Raw genomic sequence first — 18,300 nt, 5'->3', positions numbered from 1 at the left:
TGATATTGATTTATTAGAAAACACTAGCAAAAAGGCACTCACTCAGATAATATAGTCTTTAACTTACCCGCTATTTTTACTTGCCTTAACATTGCTGTCTCCCTTGTGAGAAAAATACACACTCTCTGGAAGGTTAAAGCATGTGAGAGAGTGGATTAATGATACATATTTCTATTCTCCATATTTTTGTTAGATGAGATTACATTTTAAAAGAACAATGCTTAGCATCTTAAATATGTGGTTATTGTGAAGAACTAAAATTCCAAATAGAGCTTCAACATTCATTGGCAGTTAAATGGCTGTTTTCTAGTCGCTACATCCATCACGCAATAACCAAAGGGCAGCGATTATATTATAGCAGGTAGTTACACTGCTCTTCCAGGCTTCCAGGCTAAAAGACTGAGTAAAATGGTCACCAGAACTGCATACAGGGGCAAAGTGAAGGACATAGGATGACCCTCAGAAGAGAGCTGCCAAAGAGGAATAGGACAAGCACAAATCGTAAGGCAGCTTCTTGGAGTCCACAGTCGGTGACAGTGGATTTTAGCCTAGCAAGAAACAGCATGGAAAAGCCAAATGATCTTAATCTGAATTCCAGCTCGGTGACCCTTACTCACTTGGGCAGTTTACTTATCTCTGAACTTTAGACCCTTTCTGTGAAATGGTACAACAATTCCTGCTTTAGGACCCTTGTGAGGATTAAGCAAGATAATGAAGGTGAAGACCTTGGCACAGGGCCTGGAACATATTAGGAGCTCAGTAAAGGAGAACCATTAATATCATTACTATGGGAGTGGTGCTGACCTTGAGAGATCAACCTGTGGCTGTGATTTTAATATCATTACTATGGGAGTGGTGCTGACCTTGAGAGATCAACCTGTGGCTGTGATTTAAACATGCCATTTGTTATCCAAAGTGCACATGAAGCATGCATTTTAGCAGCAAGCCTGCCATATGCTAAATATTCCATAATTATGTTCTAATCTTATCATTATGTTGATGTGTATGTCCATGCGATGGCAAAGATCCAGAGGTTAACGCTATATATTCTGGAAAGCATCTTCAGGGTACCAAGTCTAATGCCATGACAAGATGCCTTTTTCCAGGAGGTTATGCAACAGCTCAGCCATAGTTATATTTTTGTGACAGAAAAATATGGTAGAAAGGGAGTGGTTCTCCCCTCCAGAAAGCTGAAGTTGTAACAGGACTATCAGGATGGTTTAGACCAGGCGTCCTCAAACTTTTTAAACAGGGGGCCAATTCACTGTCACTCAGACCATTGGAGGGCCTCGACTATAGTTTTAAAAAAAAAACATGAACAAATTCCTATGCACACTGCACATATCTTATTTTGAAGTAAAAAAACAAAACAGGAACAAATACAATCACACCGCCTCGTGTGGCCCGCGGGCCGCAGTTTGAGGACCCCTGGTTTAGACCCAAGCTTAGAGAAGGACTCAGCAGCAGCAACAGCAAAGAAAGGATGCTACTCTTAACATTTCTCTTTTCTTACTTAGGCACCTGGCATTTCCTGACATCTTTCCTACGTAAGTTTACTGTCTACTAAAGTTTGCGGCAGGACCCTTTCAAAGTACAGAACAGTCACACCTGGATTTGTAGAAAGCAGGGTTCACCGTGAAACTTGGAAAATTCCACCAACAGCAGAAAATCAAACACAACTAAGGATACTTAACTCGTAAGGCCCTATCAGGAAAGTTGAACAGCAGCCCATCGCCTTTGATAACCTTCAGGCAAAGTCAAGATTCTCAAACAGCACTTTCTCATTTTGAGATAAGCCTCCATCAAGAACGATGAGGACTTAAATTACTTCAAAACTGGCTATTGGTGTACCTTTCAAAATCTCACTTTAGGCTCGGCATGAGCCACATACATCGAGTATGGCGGGTTTGAACCTGGCCCGGGCCTGCTAAACAATGACAACAAAAAAATATCAGGGCATTGTGGCGGGCGCCTGTAGTCCCAGCTACTCGGGAGGCTGAGGCAAGAGAATCGCTTCAGGGCTCCTCAAACTACGGCCCGCAGGCCACATGCAGCGGTGGGATTGTATTTGCTCCCGTTTTATTTTTTTACTTCAAAATAAGATATGTGCAGTGTGCATAGGAATTTGTTCAGAGTTTTTTTTTTTTAAACTATAGTCCAGCCTTCCCAGCCTTCCAACAGTCTGAGGGACAGTGAACTGGCCCCCTGTTTAAAAAGTTTGAGGACCCCTGGAACTTAAGCCCAAGAGTTTGAGGTTGCTGTGAGCTGTGGTGCCACGGCACTCTACCAACGGTGACATAGTGAGACTCTGTCTCAAAACAACAACAACAACAAGAAAAAAAAAAACTCACTGGGCGGTGCCTGTGGCTCAAGGAGTAGGGCGCTGGTCCCATATGCCGGAGGTGGCGGGTTCAAACCCAGCCCCGGCCAAAAAAAACCAAAAAAAAAAAAAAAAACTCACCTTAGCACAGTTGGGAATCCACAGATAATTAGTTTGAGAACATATGTACAGATGTCTAGTATTTCCTGGTTTTCAAAATATACATAAAGGAACATGGAAGTAGAAGAAAGTGAAAGAAAAATGGTCTTTTAATTAACTGCATCTAGTCATTGTATGAGCCAGGTCTCAGTGATACTGATGGTGAGATACCTTACAATAGATAGGCGTTTGGCCAAACAATTGTTAGAGGCCCAGAACGCTTCCATTTAGGACCTTCAGTTTCATTTCCTAATGAAGAGTATGCACTTGGGGTTTAAGTAGACCCTAACTAGTTCTATAGCCTGGTTAAGCCACTTCCTCTTTGAACCTCAATTTTCTCATCTGTAAAGTGGGGATAATCATGCCTACCTAGCAGGGTGGATGTAAGAATTTATTGAGTTCATGCATAAAATGTGGTTAGTTGTTTATTTTTAGCCTCCAGGTGAAGTAAAATTCAGCACCTGAATCTCAGGGAGGAAAAGATTATAAGCATGAATCTGCTAAGATTCCAGGATAATCATTACACTCACTTGCTTCCCAGTTGGAGTGGAGAGTGAATTTACATGATTACTTAATTACTAGTTGAGTGCAAAGGTTTGGTCTTTCTCCCTACATTAAATGTGAGAATGCAGGTAAAAGTGCTCAATAATGTTAACTGCTGTTATTCTTACTGTTGTTCTTACTTACTAGTCCAGGAAAACACCATGCAGTGCAGAAAAGAGAAAGTGGGGAAGCAAAGATTTTTTTTTTTTTTTTTTGCTTCTAGGGCCCAAGGCAGATAGAGCAAGTCCACTCTTGGAAAAACTCCAACCAAAGCCCTGGATTAGCAAACCTTTTCTTTCTGTTTGTTTGTTTTTGGTCATGGCCTGTTGAAGCCAATGCCCCTAAACACTTTGTATATTTTTTATACTTTCTTCATTCCTCCCTTGACCTTTGAACCCACTGGTTTTTTAAAAGAATACTGTGTTTCTTTTTTTTTTTTTTCCGTATATGTCACTGCCAGACTCTCCCAAGCATCCAAAAACACACAGCTATCAGAGTTTGCAAAGATTCCTGGTGTGCCCTGACTGGGCATCATTGTGCATGCATTGCAATTATCATTAACTCCTAGGACATTCTAAAAGCCCTGTAGCCTCCAGACCCACAGTGATTGTCCATAGTGAAGTGGGATGGGAGATGTGTCTGTTGGGAAGTAACATGATTGGCGGCATGGGAATCCTGATGTTAGATTGAATAAATAAATGATCCTTTCCCCAGTGACACTAGCTCCAGGAAGTGGGGTACAATGTCAGATTGGAAACTTGATTTCTCAAGGCATGTTTCCAGACTCCAGCCACTCCATGTTAGGATTAAACAAGAAAGAAAAACACTGGCAACAGCTGGTAATTTTTGGGTGGATATCAGCAGCTAGAGTTTAAACAATCTCTTGTTTAAACAGTAGGAAACTGGACACTTGACAACAGAGCTAGACTCTCCAAGAGTCAAGGCCAGGTACAAAAGAAATGATCAAAGTGTTCAAAGAAATGCCAGATAAGAATGAAGATGAATAATCACTTCAAGGCCTCAAACTATTGTGTTCTTTGGGCCTTAGAGTTGCCTCCCATGTAACTCAGAGATGACCTGGACTTGTGGCGTGTACATGCATATATATGTGTGTGTGTGTAAGCATGTCTGCTGCAGGCTCCCTCCACATCCACTCCTATGCCCTGCAAATACATTAGGAGAGCGCCAAAAGCTTCCCTGCCTACTGTGGTTGGATTAGGAGTTGGGGTATTGCCTGTGAGGGCCATAGTGTGTGACTTGGAGGAGTGCCACGCTGAGGCATGATCTCCCATAGTGATTCCAGGAGTCCTTAGGGATTTTTTTTTTTAAAGAAAAAAGAACAAGTAAAGGAAAGAATACTACTCTAAAGCCAAGTGGCTGTTTTGTGATCGCTTTGAGATGAAAACAAATAACTGAAAATAAACCAAATGTTTTTTCAAGATGCTGCCCCATTGGCCACTTGGGGTAAAAAGTCAGCCTTACCTTGACATACTGAACGAGACGTTCAGAGACATTCACTTTGTAGGTCTGAATGCCTAGCTCCTTAGACAAGCGCAAGATTCTGTTCTGGGTAGGGCCAACATAAGCTCCGCCAACATCTACGTAATTCACATGTTCATTCTGCAGAAAGAGAAAAATTAGTCAAAAAACTATAGTTAAAACTTGGGGGGAAAAGTCTTTATGCCTTATATGAAATAGCCCCATTTACTTTGTGTTTTTTTTTTTTTTTTGCAGTTTTAGCCATGGCCGGGCTTGAACCCGCTACCCCCGGTATATGGGGCCGGTGCCCTACTTCTTGAGTCAGAGGTGCCGCCTCCCATTTACTTTTTAAAACTTAAGTGTGCTTTACATCTCCCTTATAAAGTGCATCTGAGGCTCGGCACCTGTAGCTCAAGCGACAGTCTGAATGAGAGTTTATTTTTATTTATCATGCTTTGGGCATGTCAGGTGTCAAGACTGTGTTCCAATAATGTTCAAAATCCTTAGCCACTAATTTTTTTATACTATTGTAACACTATCTTCTGTGTCTCTTCTTTCTTCCAACACATTTTCTAATTTTTTATTTTTGAACTGCATTGTAGATGATTCCTTCAGATCAGTTTACTCACTCTTCAGCTATGTCTAATAAACTATTTAACCTCCACCAAGTTTATAAAATATTAATTGGTATATTTTCAATTTTAGAAAGGATTTTTTAATCTACTTGATTTTTTAGTTTATTTCACCCTGCTCCTAGTTTTAAGCATTTCTTTTCTTTAAAACATATTAAATAGCAATTTTACATTCTGTATATAATTCAACTATTATAAAATTTTTCTGAATTTTTTTTTCTGCTTATTCTCTTTTGGTGCCTTGTTTGTATGTTTTATAATTTTTGACTCTGGGTTGTTCATTTGTAACAGTCTTGATGAAGAAGATCAGAAGCTGGATGTGCTACAAATAAAGTTTGAGATGCCTGTTCAAGATCCAAGATTTCTGCCATAGTATCAGAAATGAAGGGCTTCTTTGACTTCTTTAACTGGTCTCTCTCTTTAATCCTTATGTTCACTGTTACTAACCATTGGTACCGTCCTCCAAATCTTTTGTAGTGTCCAACATCCATTTTAAAATATGAAAAACAAAACTACAGTCAGTACTCCAATAAATTCCTAGGTTTTTACAAAGACAGCAAGGAGACTCTCTGGAATATTCAAACATGGTGTCTTTAGAACAATGACACTATCTTTAAAGCAAATAATCCTAAATAGAGCAATAAAGACAGTGAGACATTTTACAAATGTTTCTTTACAAAGAGGTGCCACGAAGATAACAGAAGTGTAATACTGTATTCTACTACGCTGCACCATGGTCTTTAGGATCTTGATTAAGATCTCACTAAGAAAATAGCAGGAAGGCAATGTTAACCAGTGTGATGAAAATGTGTCAAACTGTTTATAAAACCAGTGTATGGTGCCCCATGATTGCATTAATGTACACAGCTATGATTTAATATTAATTAAAAAAAAAGATCTCACTACGCAGTCTTTGAAGATGCTACAAACATGCAACTATATTAGGAGACAAATACACGAAGCCTGTGGTGGCCCTGAAGGCATTTCAACTTTATGTATTTGATTCTGAAGAAATACAAATGAATCACATTAGAAAAAACTGGGACATTCTGAACTAATGAGAGATCTATCTGAACAGCTGCCTGGTGATAATATCAAATTTAACATTTCAGTACCTAAAGACCAGAGTAGACTTTATGACATCTCCTTCCCAAATCATCATAATTGATTATGCTATTAGAAAGTAATTCTGAATAGTATTTGCTTTCAGTTTCTTATTAAATAACCATTTTCACCCCTGCTTCTGAAAGCTCTTTTTTTCCCTCTAGTCATTTGAATTAGAAATGCTAAATCCTACTTAGCATTCAGTATTTTCTTTTCTTTCTTTTTTTTTTTTTTTTTTGGTTTTTGGCCGGGGCTAGGTTTGAACCTGCCACCTCTGGCATGTGGGACCGGCGCCCACCTACTCCTTGAGCCACAGGTGCCACCCTCTTTTTTTTTTTTTTTTTTGAGATAGAGCCTCAAGCTGTCGCCCTGGGTAGAGTGCCGTGACATCACAGCTCACAGCAACCTCCAACTCCTGGGCTCAAGCGATTCTCTTGCCTCAGCCTCCCAAGTAGCTGGGACCACATGCACCCGCCACAACGCCCGGCTATTTTTTGGTTGCAGCCATCATTGTTGTTTGGCGGCCTGGGCTGGATTTCAACCCGCCAGCTCAGGTGTATGTGGCTGGCGCCTTAGCCGCTTGAGCCACAGGCGCCAAGCCAGTATTCAGTATTTCTAAGTATTTCAGAGATTCCTTTCTCATATACCTAAGGGTGGTGTAAAATCATGCTGAATATACAATAATAGTTTCTGTATGGCGCTGACACATACAAATGATGCAGCATGGCATAGCAGCACAGGCCAATAACATAGATTCTCATTTCCCCTACACAAAGAAACTTCTTAACTGAAAATCTGCAACATGACTGATGCTCCTATTTAATAACCAAGAGGTTTTACAGATAAGGAAAGTAGGGATGAGGGACAACTTAATAACTATCTCCAAAATGAAGGAGTATTTTTCAGAAAATGACAGAAGAATTCTATCTAATAAGGGCACACTGACAGAATATGCAACCCTTCATTTGCACTACAACACACTGCCTTCAATTAGAATTTGAAGATGGAAGAGAGAATCTTCAAGGGCATTTAGAATGTATCTTATTGCCCAGATGAGAAAGCAGAGATATGAAGTGCTAACACAACTTACCCAAAACAGCATGTTGGGCCAGTATAGAGACTAGAATCCTAAGCTCATCACTCCCAGGCCAATAGCCTCCCAGTGGACTACATCTAAAGGAGTACTCAGAAATCCCCCAAATAAATTTAATCTGAATTGATGTTAATTTAAGGCAATCAAGCAAAGATAGAATAGCACTTCTGTAGTGTCCTCTGGGGATCTTGTCAAAATGCAGGTTCAGATTCAGAGGTCTAGAACAGGTCCTCAGATTTTGCATCTCTATTGAGCTCCCAGTTGACTCTGAGGCTGCTGACCCCTAGATCATACTTTGAGTAGCAAGGCTGTAGAGCATTCTTAAAGCTGAGCAACGTGGAAATAGGCCTATGATACATCCCTGTATATTTAAAATAGTAGGAAGCAGTGACAGAAGGGTAACATGGCATAGTGTGACTGAAAGAGCTGCTACAATGTCCTAGGTCAGATGCTGTCTATTGGTTATTCCAGTGTCCATTCATCTTTTTCTCCCATGTCTGCTTCTATTATGTATCCTGGAATGTTAAATATTTGCTTTCTCAGGCTCCCTAGCAGCTGAGGGTGGCCATGTGACCCAACTCTAGCCAATGAGATTAAAGCAAACGTCATTGGGGTCTTCTGGCAAAGGGAACCCTTTGTTGCCAACAAGGCTGGGATTGTCCCTTCACTCTCCTTGCCTTGAATGAGAACTTGACACTTAGAATCACAACACCCATTTTGTTACCACAAGGCAATAAGCCAATATGAAAAGAATGGCAGAGCAGAAAGATAGCAAGAGCCTGAAGCTTTAATAACAAAACTGAACTCCTGCACCAGCCTGGACTTCCTACCACCAAACTACTGTGAAATAATCAAATGTTTGCATTGCTTAAACCATTCTGTTATTCCCATTGCCTACACCATTCTGTTATTAGTTTCACTGAAACAACTTCTGGTTAGACAGATGCTTCCTTTCTTTCCAGTCACTTCCTCTATCTGGTTTTGTCCTTACTGACAATCCTCAGCTTTTAATACTCTATTTGTGTGCTCCAACAAACAGTCTCATTAAGGACCTTCTAACTGCCAAGCATAAGGGTCTCTTTTCTGCCTTTATCCTATGTCATTTGACTGTTGAGCATCCCATCTTCTTCCGTTCAGTGACTTACAAAGCTCTACTCTAGTCTGGTCCTCCTCCTCTGCCTCTACTGCTTCTCTCTGGCTCCTCTGCCTCTGTTCCTGGCCCAGCTTTTATCTGCATGTTCCCCAAAATTTCATCTTTGACTCTGTTTCCTTCTCACACTTCATAATCTCCTTACGTACTTTCATGAGCTCCCACAGATTCAAATACCTGCAACCATTCCTTTAAATAGTCATAAATAATAGTGAGCATACATTTTCCCAGAATGGAAAAAGCATAAAAATCTAAAAAGGCAGTGATGTAAACAAGAACTGGGCTTCCTTCTCATACATAGCCAGACCCAACCTAAGCAAAGAGTGTTTCTGGTAGCAGCATACCTCTGAGGGAACGAGGGCCAAGGGCAAAAGTTGCACAAAAATAAGCTGTATTTGGTCCTGCTTCGTGTAGCCACCACACTTCTATTAAGTTGTATATCACTGGATAAATATGGAATCTATAGTAAGTGTGTGTCTCTATGCATGTGGATGTGTGTGTTGTGGGTATACAGTCAATTCTAGTCCAGTCAAACTGTAACCCCACCTGAGATACTACACACTTGATTTAGATCTCTAGTATGGAATTATGATACTGTATTAAAGTTATTTCTTCACATTTGTTGTCTTCACTACAATTTAAGCTACTTACTGAATGTCAGAGGCTATACCATTTTTTATTTAGTATTGGTGAAGAGAATGGACATTTATTTGATGGAGAACTTTAGAGCTATGGAGGACAAATGGGTTACCTGTATGAACTCTTAAGATTGTCTCTAGTCCTGTGACTTCCAATGACATCACTTATAGTTTGAGTGAGAGAATATATATATTAACATCACTTACCCTCACAGTGTATGTTCTTCCGCCAACTCTGTCACGAGCTTCCAAAACCAAAACGTTAACTTCATGTTCTGACAGGAGTTTGGCAGCAGACAGTCCTGAAGGGGGAAAAAAGGGAGGTACGGGTTAACATCTAAATGCTAGACATCCAAGATTTAACACATCAAATGAATATAGGGCATCACATATAATCTAATGATCTTGCTATCTTTCAAATAAATTTTGATCACACTGTGACTAATTAAGGCATCAATTTTATCATCCATCATAAGGGATACCAAAATGACCAGTTTAGTTGTCTTGCATTTCAGGTTGGTTAACAGAAATGAGATATAATAATTCTAAAATGTATACCTTGTTTTCTGGTGACAATCATATTTAGAGAATTTTTCAAGGCTCTTAATCAATCCCCATTGTATCCCTCTTTCAGACATCTTGATAGTATAAAAAGAAGAGTATGCTTTCCTGAATCCTAAAAACTTTCCGTGGGTAAACCAGGCCTCAGTGGCTTTTCTCAACTTGAAACCCTCATATAATCACTTCCTTTGCTGTATAACTGGACTAAGGTGCTTGGTAGATCTTGTTTCCCTCCCTAGATTCTAAGTTACCCAAAGGTAGGAACCATGCTTTATACTTTATTCATTGGCTCCAGCACAGCCATGAATGGGTAAGTAAAACCTCGAAATAAAAGCTTTCAGAAAAGAGTAAAAGCCAATATAATAATACCAGAAAAGTTGAGAAAGTATTATAGATCAATATTTTATTAATGGTGCATGCTATCAGCACGATTTATCACTGATGTTGACCTTGATCAGATCACCTGGCTAACGCAGTGTTTGTCAAGTTACTCCTTGACGCAGTGTTTGTCAAGTTACCATAAAGTTACTCCTTTTCCCCCTTTCCATAATATACTCTATGGAAAGAAGGCTATGCACAGCCCACACTTAAGCAGTGGAAAGTATGTTCCACTTTCAGAAGGGTGGAGTATCTACATACAATATTTGGAATTCTTCTGCTCTGGGTATTTGTCTCTGCTCCCCATTTATTTATCAAATCATTTATTTGTATCAGTATAGACTCACAAATACTTATTTTATACTTTGGATTAGAATTTGATACTATGATATATATTTTGTTACTCAAGTTTTTCCAGCTTCGGTCATTGAAAGGTCTTTCAGTTAGTTGGCTCCTGTGCCCCTTTGACATATTCCCATCATTTTGTGAGTGTGTGTGTGTGTGTGTAATTCTTCACTTTCTGTTACAACAGGATACCCAACCTTAGAATCAGCCATTTCTCCAGTGAGCTGTGGTCCCCTTTATTGGAGAATAGTATTAGAAACAAAGATCCAGGCTCCAGGTGTGCTCACTGTAACTTGGGTGCCATTACTTCTAGGAACTCTCAGCTACAGTGTAAGGAAATTATATATGCATACATTTATTTTTAAATTGACATTTATTTTTGCACTTCAAATGCTATCTTAATACTTATCTTTATAGTTAATGGATCTTGTTACAAAAAATGAAGTAGACTACAGATAAACATAATACAAGGGGGAAAATGCTAGTTAGAATAATAGAGTAAAAGAGAAATAAGAATGGCACCAGGGAAAAGACTAATAAAATGATATAAATGATGTGCAGATTTGTATACAAGTGGTTGATAAGAGAAACTATTCCAAGTGATTTTAAAACTCAATGATTGGATGGTTCATTTCTAATGGTATATATCCTAAAGATAAACGGAGCTGCAACCATTTCTCTGAATAATCATTTGGTTGGTGGTAGTATTATTGTTGTTATCTTGAAGCTGTTAAGTACGTAGTATGGGATAAAACAATTGAGTAATCAGGAAGGTGTTGTTGAGATGCAGGATTTTTGGCCTGGGGATAAGGAAATCGAAGTGTTAAGATAAGATAAAGTAATAACCCTATAGTACTAAATGTGAATTGAAATTATTGGTATGATCCCTGGATAAATTCTATATTTTTTAAAAAGAAACATATTTCTGGTCAATGAAAAGGCCTAGAAAAAAATAACCATTAGCAGTGAACACTCTGAATACCCAGCTTGTGGTTTCTAAAAATTCAATTCCCACTACAATAAACCATGGCTTATGACCTATTTCAAATCTGAGGAAGATGTATAAAATAAGCCTGGAATATTAAGTTATACCAGAAAGCAAAGGGGCTGTCAAAAACTACTACCCTGTTTCCCTGAAAATAAGACATCCTCCGAAAATAAGACCTAGCACATCTTTGGGAGCACACCTTAAAATAAGACACTGTCTTATTTTCGGGGAAACAGGGTAGAATTGTATCAATAGTACTCAGAAACCTACCTATATATACTCTCAGTAGCCAAAGACAGAATAATTTGAGTATCAAAGATAACAACTGCAATGGCTTAGCTCCATGAATTCATAATAATACTTAACAAACACAAAAATTCTCATTGGCTACCTTGGAAAAATGCTAGGGAACCAACTTATCATTTTGAAAATGATAAACAAAGGAAAGAATCTAGCATTCATCTTACCTTTCCAATTTATACTGAATCTCAAAGCAACCAAATAGCTAATGAAGGGAGATTTCTCTGTACAAAGTATGCCAGCTAGTAAGTAAAGACTAGAATGTCAGCATTTTGAAACTTCTAATGAATTAATGGATCTAGCATAATGATCATCAACAGCTGCTAACACCACATACAGAAAAAGAGATAACCAGATGTTATCTGCCTCTGGATGGAAGCATATACCACTACTGATGAATAAGTTTTGCAAACCAGAAGGACAGATGGATGGACAGACAGAAGGAAGGAAGGAACAAATTAAATTCTACATGTGATACCTAGGGGTCAGAGGGACACATTAAATAACACCACTAGGATGTAGTCAACAAAATCCAGATTGTAGAAAATCATACAGGATCACTTTGATTTTTTTTTTTTTTTTGTAGAGACAGAGTCTCACTTTATGGCCCTCGGTAGAGTGCCGTGGCCTCACACAGCTCACAGCAACCTCCAACTCCTGGGCTTAAGCGATTCTCTTGCCTCAGCCTCCCGAGTAGCTGGGACTACAGGCGCCCGCCACAACGCCCAGCTATTTTTTGGTTGCAGTTTGGCCGGGGCCAGGTTTGAACCTGCCACCCTCGGTATATGGGGCCGGCACCCTACCGACTAAGCCACAGACGCCGCCCTGATTTTTTTTTAATTGTCTACTCCTGCTCTCTTTCCCTTTTATCATTCACAGGCTTTTCCTACAATAACTCTCTTAGACTACTAGTTCTGTCTTGATGCCTGCTCTCAGAGGATCTGGGCTGACACAGCATTTTATTCATGTATAAAATAGTATGGGATATACACAGCCAGAATCAAGGATGAGTTTGAGTCTCCAAGATCTAAAACACAGAGTCTAAACCATATCCAGCACTGCTATCTGCTAATGCTTATGTGCAATTTTGACCCCTTCAAATACACTACCCTTACTTTGGTGATAACTATCAAAGATTTAGGTATACAACAAATCTTTGGAAACTGCTAATAAAGAAAGGCATCCCCTGACAGTTATATAAATTCAAACCAATATCTGACAATCTTGGTGCAATTTATTTTCTGGAACACAGCCAAAGACTTCTTGTTCTGACTGATGTAAAAAAAGAATGAAAGTGTAATGAAAATATGTTTATGCATAAATATTTGGTCTTATGCATGATTATTTCTTCAGGGTTAAGTTCTAGAAGGGAGATTACTAAGTCAAAAAAGATGAACTTTTTTGACTCAAAATGATACTTCATATTTAAAATCAGAATAACTCAGATGCAAAAAGTTTCAATTCTTCTCTGTTCCCTTTAATTGATGTAACTATAAACTAAATAGATAAATATAACGAAAGGTCTACTAGAATTACTCTGGCAGCTGTTATTCTAAGGAGAAACATGCCCTCTCCATGCTGCAAAAGGGGAAGCAGGGGTGTCTCTGAACACCAAAAGCAGTAGCAGTTGTGCACCTGTAGCAGTTGTGCCCATGGAGGCACACTGGGGTGGCATCTTGTGGTGGCACCCTACAGATCTGTTTCATATGCTTTTCCTTATTGCCTTTTACAATCATCCCTTCGAGGTCACATCCCCATATTCCAGATCAGAAAACCAAGTGCCTGATATGACCACAACAAAAATCTGCTGAAAAGTGAAGAATTTTACTTCTCACACTTTCATTTGGAGCCTTAATAAAATCTAATCTAACGTATAACTCCAAACAAGTTTGGTGAGTGAGATTCAGTGCCAATAATCAATAAATACTATTCAGGAGACTAAAGGGGATGTGGGGAATGGGACTACCTGAGCCAGTACAATGACCACACTAGTGAGTGATGAAGGTAATTTTGCAGTTTGGTAGTCAAATAAAATAAAAAAGTTGAAAAAAAGTGATTGTTTTGGGCGGCGCCTGTGGCTCAAAGGGGTAGGGTGCCGGCCCCATATGCCAGAGGTGGCAGGTTCAAGCCCAGCCCCAGCCAGAAACTGCAAAAAAAAAAAGAAAGAAAGAAAGAAAAAAGTGATTGTTTCTACATTACAGGTAAGTGATTAGCCCTATCTCAGCAAGGAGAGTTTAAACTCTTAGCTCAAGAAATAAGGAATATGTTTAAAACATTTAAAATGGATTTCAGAAAAATAGTTTTAAAAAAGATCTTGGAAGTGAAAGTGGAAAGATTTAAGTTATTTAGAAAAATCTCCTATATACGAAGCATATTTCTTCTAAGATGCTAAGTAAATGGGTGTTAATGTTTCAGTTTGCATATTTACTATGAAGAAGATCCTGATAAGGAACTTCCATGACAATTTAAAGGTTAGAAAATACATAATGTGTAAATAAAGGTAAGGCACTGTTAGGAAAATAGTTCCTGCAAACACTTGCAGTCCAGAGAAGCTTTTCTAACATAACAGCTGTGGCTATCTGTTGATTTGAATGGACAAAACTAAAGACATTAAGTCTTAAGTTATGATTCCTTAACTTTTTAGTATTTATTTTGTGTATCATTCATTATGTATTCTACCATCCCCTAATCACTACAAAATTCAAACATCTCTGACAGAAAGAATATCGTATCTCAATTGTCAATTGCACAGAGTTAGCTTAAGGGCTTTTGCAATAATCTTTCAAAATATTTATTTATCATTTTGGGGGGGATACAATTGGTAGACAAGGTTCTTAAGTCTGAAGGCAAGTCCCTAATTAAAATGCGGCTACTATAAAAATAGATTTTATAATCAATACTTTTATTTTTCACATTTATTATGAACAGAGAAAAATGTCATCTCAAAAAAGAAAAGGTTTACTTTTATTTCATCTTGTTCCAAAGTGATATACATTACTAAACAAAAACAAAGACCATTGTGCATTATGGCTCTCCCTTTCTTTGATTTTCCATCATTCAGTGGCCACAAGAAATGTGGAGTGATAAGCCTGTTTCTCACTGTTCCCCTCACCTACGAGATGAGGAAAGGGTCTGAAACAGGTATGCCAGTAAATGATTAACAATCAGCTGGCAAGGGGGAATAGATAGAGTTGGGGGCAGCATCTGTTTTGCAGTACTTGGATTTCCATGGCGTATATGCAATATAGCATGAATTTAAAACTACCAGTGGAGTTTCAGGCTACAAGTGCAACTGTCTATTAAATCAGTAAGTGTTTATGATATTCACTGGGTTGTCGGAGATGAGGGGCCACCTTAGAAAGGGGCCCCCTTAGAAAGGGGCTACTGGGGCAGACTCTCAAGTGTCCTAGTATTAAACGTTTGTAATTCTCCCTCCTTCTTCTTTATAGAAGAAGTCTAAGTAGGCACTGAAAAAATTTGCCATCCCCTACACCCAAAGGTCTTCCTTTCCCAAACTGTAGTAAATAGAGCCCATTAGGAAGAGCCCAGGATTCCAGGGTCTCTTAATGGCTTTCTATGAGAGTAGAGAGCCCACAGAGGCAACATTCACAAAGAGTTTGTTAAGGCCTTATTGTGCAAATAACAAGATGAAATCACTGTCAAAATACAGAAACCCGAAATAGGAAAATAGTAGCTTTAATTAAGTTGCAATAAGTATTTTAAATAGGGATGATGAGTTCAAAACAATAAGATTTCTCGGCGCCAGCCCCATATACCGAGGGTGGCGGGTTCAAACCCGGCCCCGGCTTAACTGCAACCAAAAAATAGCTGGGCGTTGTGGCGGGCGCCTGTAGTCCCAGCTACTCGGGAGGCTGAGGCAAGAGAATCGCTGAAGCCCAGGAGTTGGAGGTTGCTGTGAGCTGTGTGATGCCACGGCACTCTACCGAGGGCTATAAAGTGAGACTCTGTCTCTATAAAAAAAAAAAAAAACAAAAAAAACCCAGACAATAAGATTTCTCTCTCTTGCATCACTTAGGTTTTATAGAAACCAAAATAAAATAGGTCAATGAATTAGAGAGGTCAAAAAAAGCAGCAAGTCTGCTAATAGCACACCTTATTTGACAGTTTAAGGCAAAGTTACTTCTAGTTATTAGATCAAGAGAGCCTGGGTGAGATGTACTCAGTCTGCAGTGGTGTTGCCATGGCAACCTCACACCAATCTCCAGCTTCTCACTGCCCATGGAAACTCTTCTCATTAATTCTGCAGTGTTTCCAACATCCCCAAATGGCTATTGTCCCCAGAGAACTGCTATAAGAAAATGATTTTATCCACAAACTGCACCTTCAGAGTTAATATATGCAATGAAGTTGCTAAGTGAAATGATCCCTTTGCTTCCTGGGGCATAAATCTCAAGCATCCTGTTACACTGGAACCCAGCTTCCACACTTGCCCATGCCTTTTCTACCTTACCAAGGGCAATTCGCTTTATCTGCTTCAAGCACATTCACATTACTCTATCTCAGCAGAGAATGAAATTTCCCCAATTGCCTCATACCACCCTTTCTAGTTCCTAGGCGATTTCTGATTTTACAAAACATGATCTGGTGTCTCTATTTACTCACTAGAACAAACCTTGAAATGCAGCAAATTCCTCATTAAAGATGTCCAGTGATCCTTCTATCAAAGCATACAACCAAATAGTCATCTGTCACACTCAGTCCTGATTTATTTTTCTTCTTAGCACTCATTACCACCTAGCACTACACACACACACACACACACACACACACACACACACACAGGTTTTTTTTGCAGTATGTTGTTTAATTAAGCCCCCAAGAAAGTAGGGTCTTTGCTTGCTTTTGCTTACTGCTACATCTTCATGGACTAGCACTATACCTACCACACAGCAGACACTCAGGAATTATTTGTTGAAATAAATTATTAATGAATGGTCTACTTCAGAGATTACAATTCAAAACCCCTCAGAAACACAATGATATGCATTCCAACTGAAGGCATTCACAGTTAAAGAAAAACAAAAAAACTTATAATGAATTGGTCAAATGAAACATTCCTGAGGCAGACTCCCAACTAACTGTCCTACTAATATGTGGAAGAGCCCCCACTAGAGAGCTAATATGATGTGGAATCACATTTTGCCATTTACCATGTGATAACCTTTAGGAAAGTCTCTTCAGACTGCTTTCACATCTGTAAACAGAGATAATAATCATTATTCCTTGGTGGTCAATGTGAAGATTAAACAAGGTAATACATGTAATTACTCAGACAAGTGACTGGTGTGTGACAAATGTCCCATTAGTGTGAACCGTCATCATCACTGTTATCCTTAAGGTCGTTGATAGCCTCCTTTTTTCTAAGGCTTGTAGTTTTGTTTGGATCCTTAAACTTCTTTGTGCTATATTTGGTATTGCTGATTACTTACTTGTAATTTCAAGTTCTTCATTAAACAATACTTCTATGGTCCTGATTTCTCTAACTCAGAATTTCTCAAAGGGCATTCTGTGGGAAAGTACTTCCTTTGTTGATGTGTACAGGATTTTTCAGAGTTGTTCAATAAGGTAAACATATTATCAAATATTCTAGACTATAATAAAGACATATAAAAGGTACTATGAGGGTACTTAAGCCAGCTTGCCTAGTGTGACTTAGAAAGGCTTCTATGACTTTTTTAGTGGCTGGCTAGCCAATGTTATTTGATAAGAGTGAAATGAAGCATAAAAATTACAGAAGAGATAAAATTATCATGGTGTGTAGACAGTAGACACCTAGCCTAGAACACTGATGAGAAGAAATGAACAAAGAGAGAAACAAGAAAAGAATTCAAGAAGTAAGGTGTCCAGTTTTAAAACTATAGATAGTTCTTATTTGTGGATGGGAAGAAACAGTATTATAAAGACCTTAATTCCTCCAAACAAACCTACAAATGTAATGAAATCTCAATTAAAATATGAGCACTATTTTTCTTTATTTTAGAGAATCTGATTCTAAACATCAAATGAAATGATAGCTTGCCAGGAAATTCTTTGAAAAAAATAGCATAGCTAGCCCAACCTTTTATTAAAATACATGATAAAACTACAGCATAAAGAGTGGTGCTGGTGGGTGGCACTTGTGGCTCAATGGGTAGGGTGCCGGCCCCACATACTGAGGGTGGAGGGTTCGAACCTAGCCCCAGCCAGCTAAAACAGCAGTGGCAACTGCAACAAAAATAGCCAGGCATTGTGGCGGGTGCCTGTAGTCCCAGCTACTCAGGAGGCTGAGGCAAGAGAATCGCTTAAGTCCAAGAGTTGGAGGTGGCTGTGAGCTGACACCATGGCACTCTACCCAAGGCGACAGAGTGAGACTCTATCTCAAAACAAAAAAAAAAAAAAAAAAAAAAGAGTGGTCCTGGTACAATATTAGAGAGACAGAGAAATGTGACAGAATATGATCTAGAAGTACCCTGAATTATGCAAATTAGTAGATAAATCCTGGTGCACTCAATAAATGGTGCTGGAACATCAGATTTGAGGAAAGAAATAAAAGTAAAGAATCTCTCTAATTCTTTACTCAGAATAAACTCAGATGAAAGATTTAAATGTA

General features: G+C 38.9%; 1 protein-coding gene across 1 annotated transcript in view; it reads right to left on the bottom strand.

The window, feature by feature from the left end:
• The window catches only part of MAOA (monoamine oxidase A), a 100,749-nt gene that overhangs the window by 69,681 nt on the left and 12,768 nt on the right, over positions 1 to 18,300 (bottom strand). The window contains exons 2-3 of the mRNA XM_053579508.1: positions 9,326 to 9,420; positions 4,505 to 4,642 (exon numbers count right to left, since the gene is read on the bottom strand). Of these exons, the coding sequence (XP_053435483.1) occupies positions 4,505 to 4,642; positions 9,326 to 9,420 (233 nt within the window). The remainder of the gene's footprint in view (positions 1 to 4,504; positions 4,643 to 9,325; positions 9,421 to 18,300) is intronic.

The sequence above is a fragment of the Nycticebus coucang genome, chromosome X, assembly GCF_027406575.1.
Source record: "Nycticebus coucang isolate mNycCou1 chromosome X, mNycCou1.pri, whole genome shotgun sequence".
In the NCBI taxonomy this organism is placed as follows: Eukaryota; Metazoa; Chordata; class Mammalia; order Primates; family Lorisidae; genus Nycticebus; species Nycticebus coucang.
The sequence above is the reverse complement of the archived record's forward strand: the minus strand, read 5'-3'. Positions and strand labels throughout refer to the sequence as shown.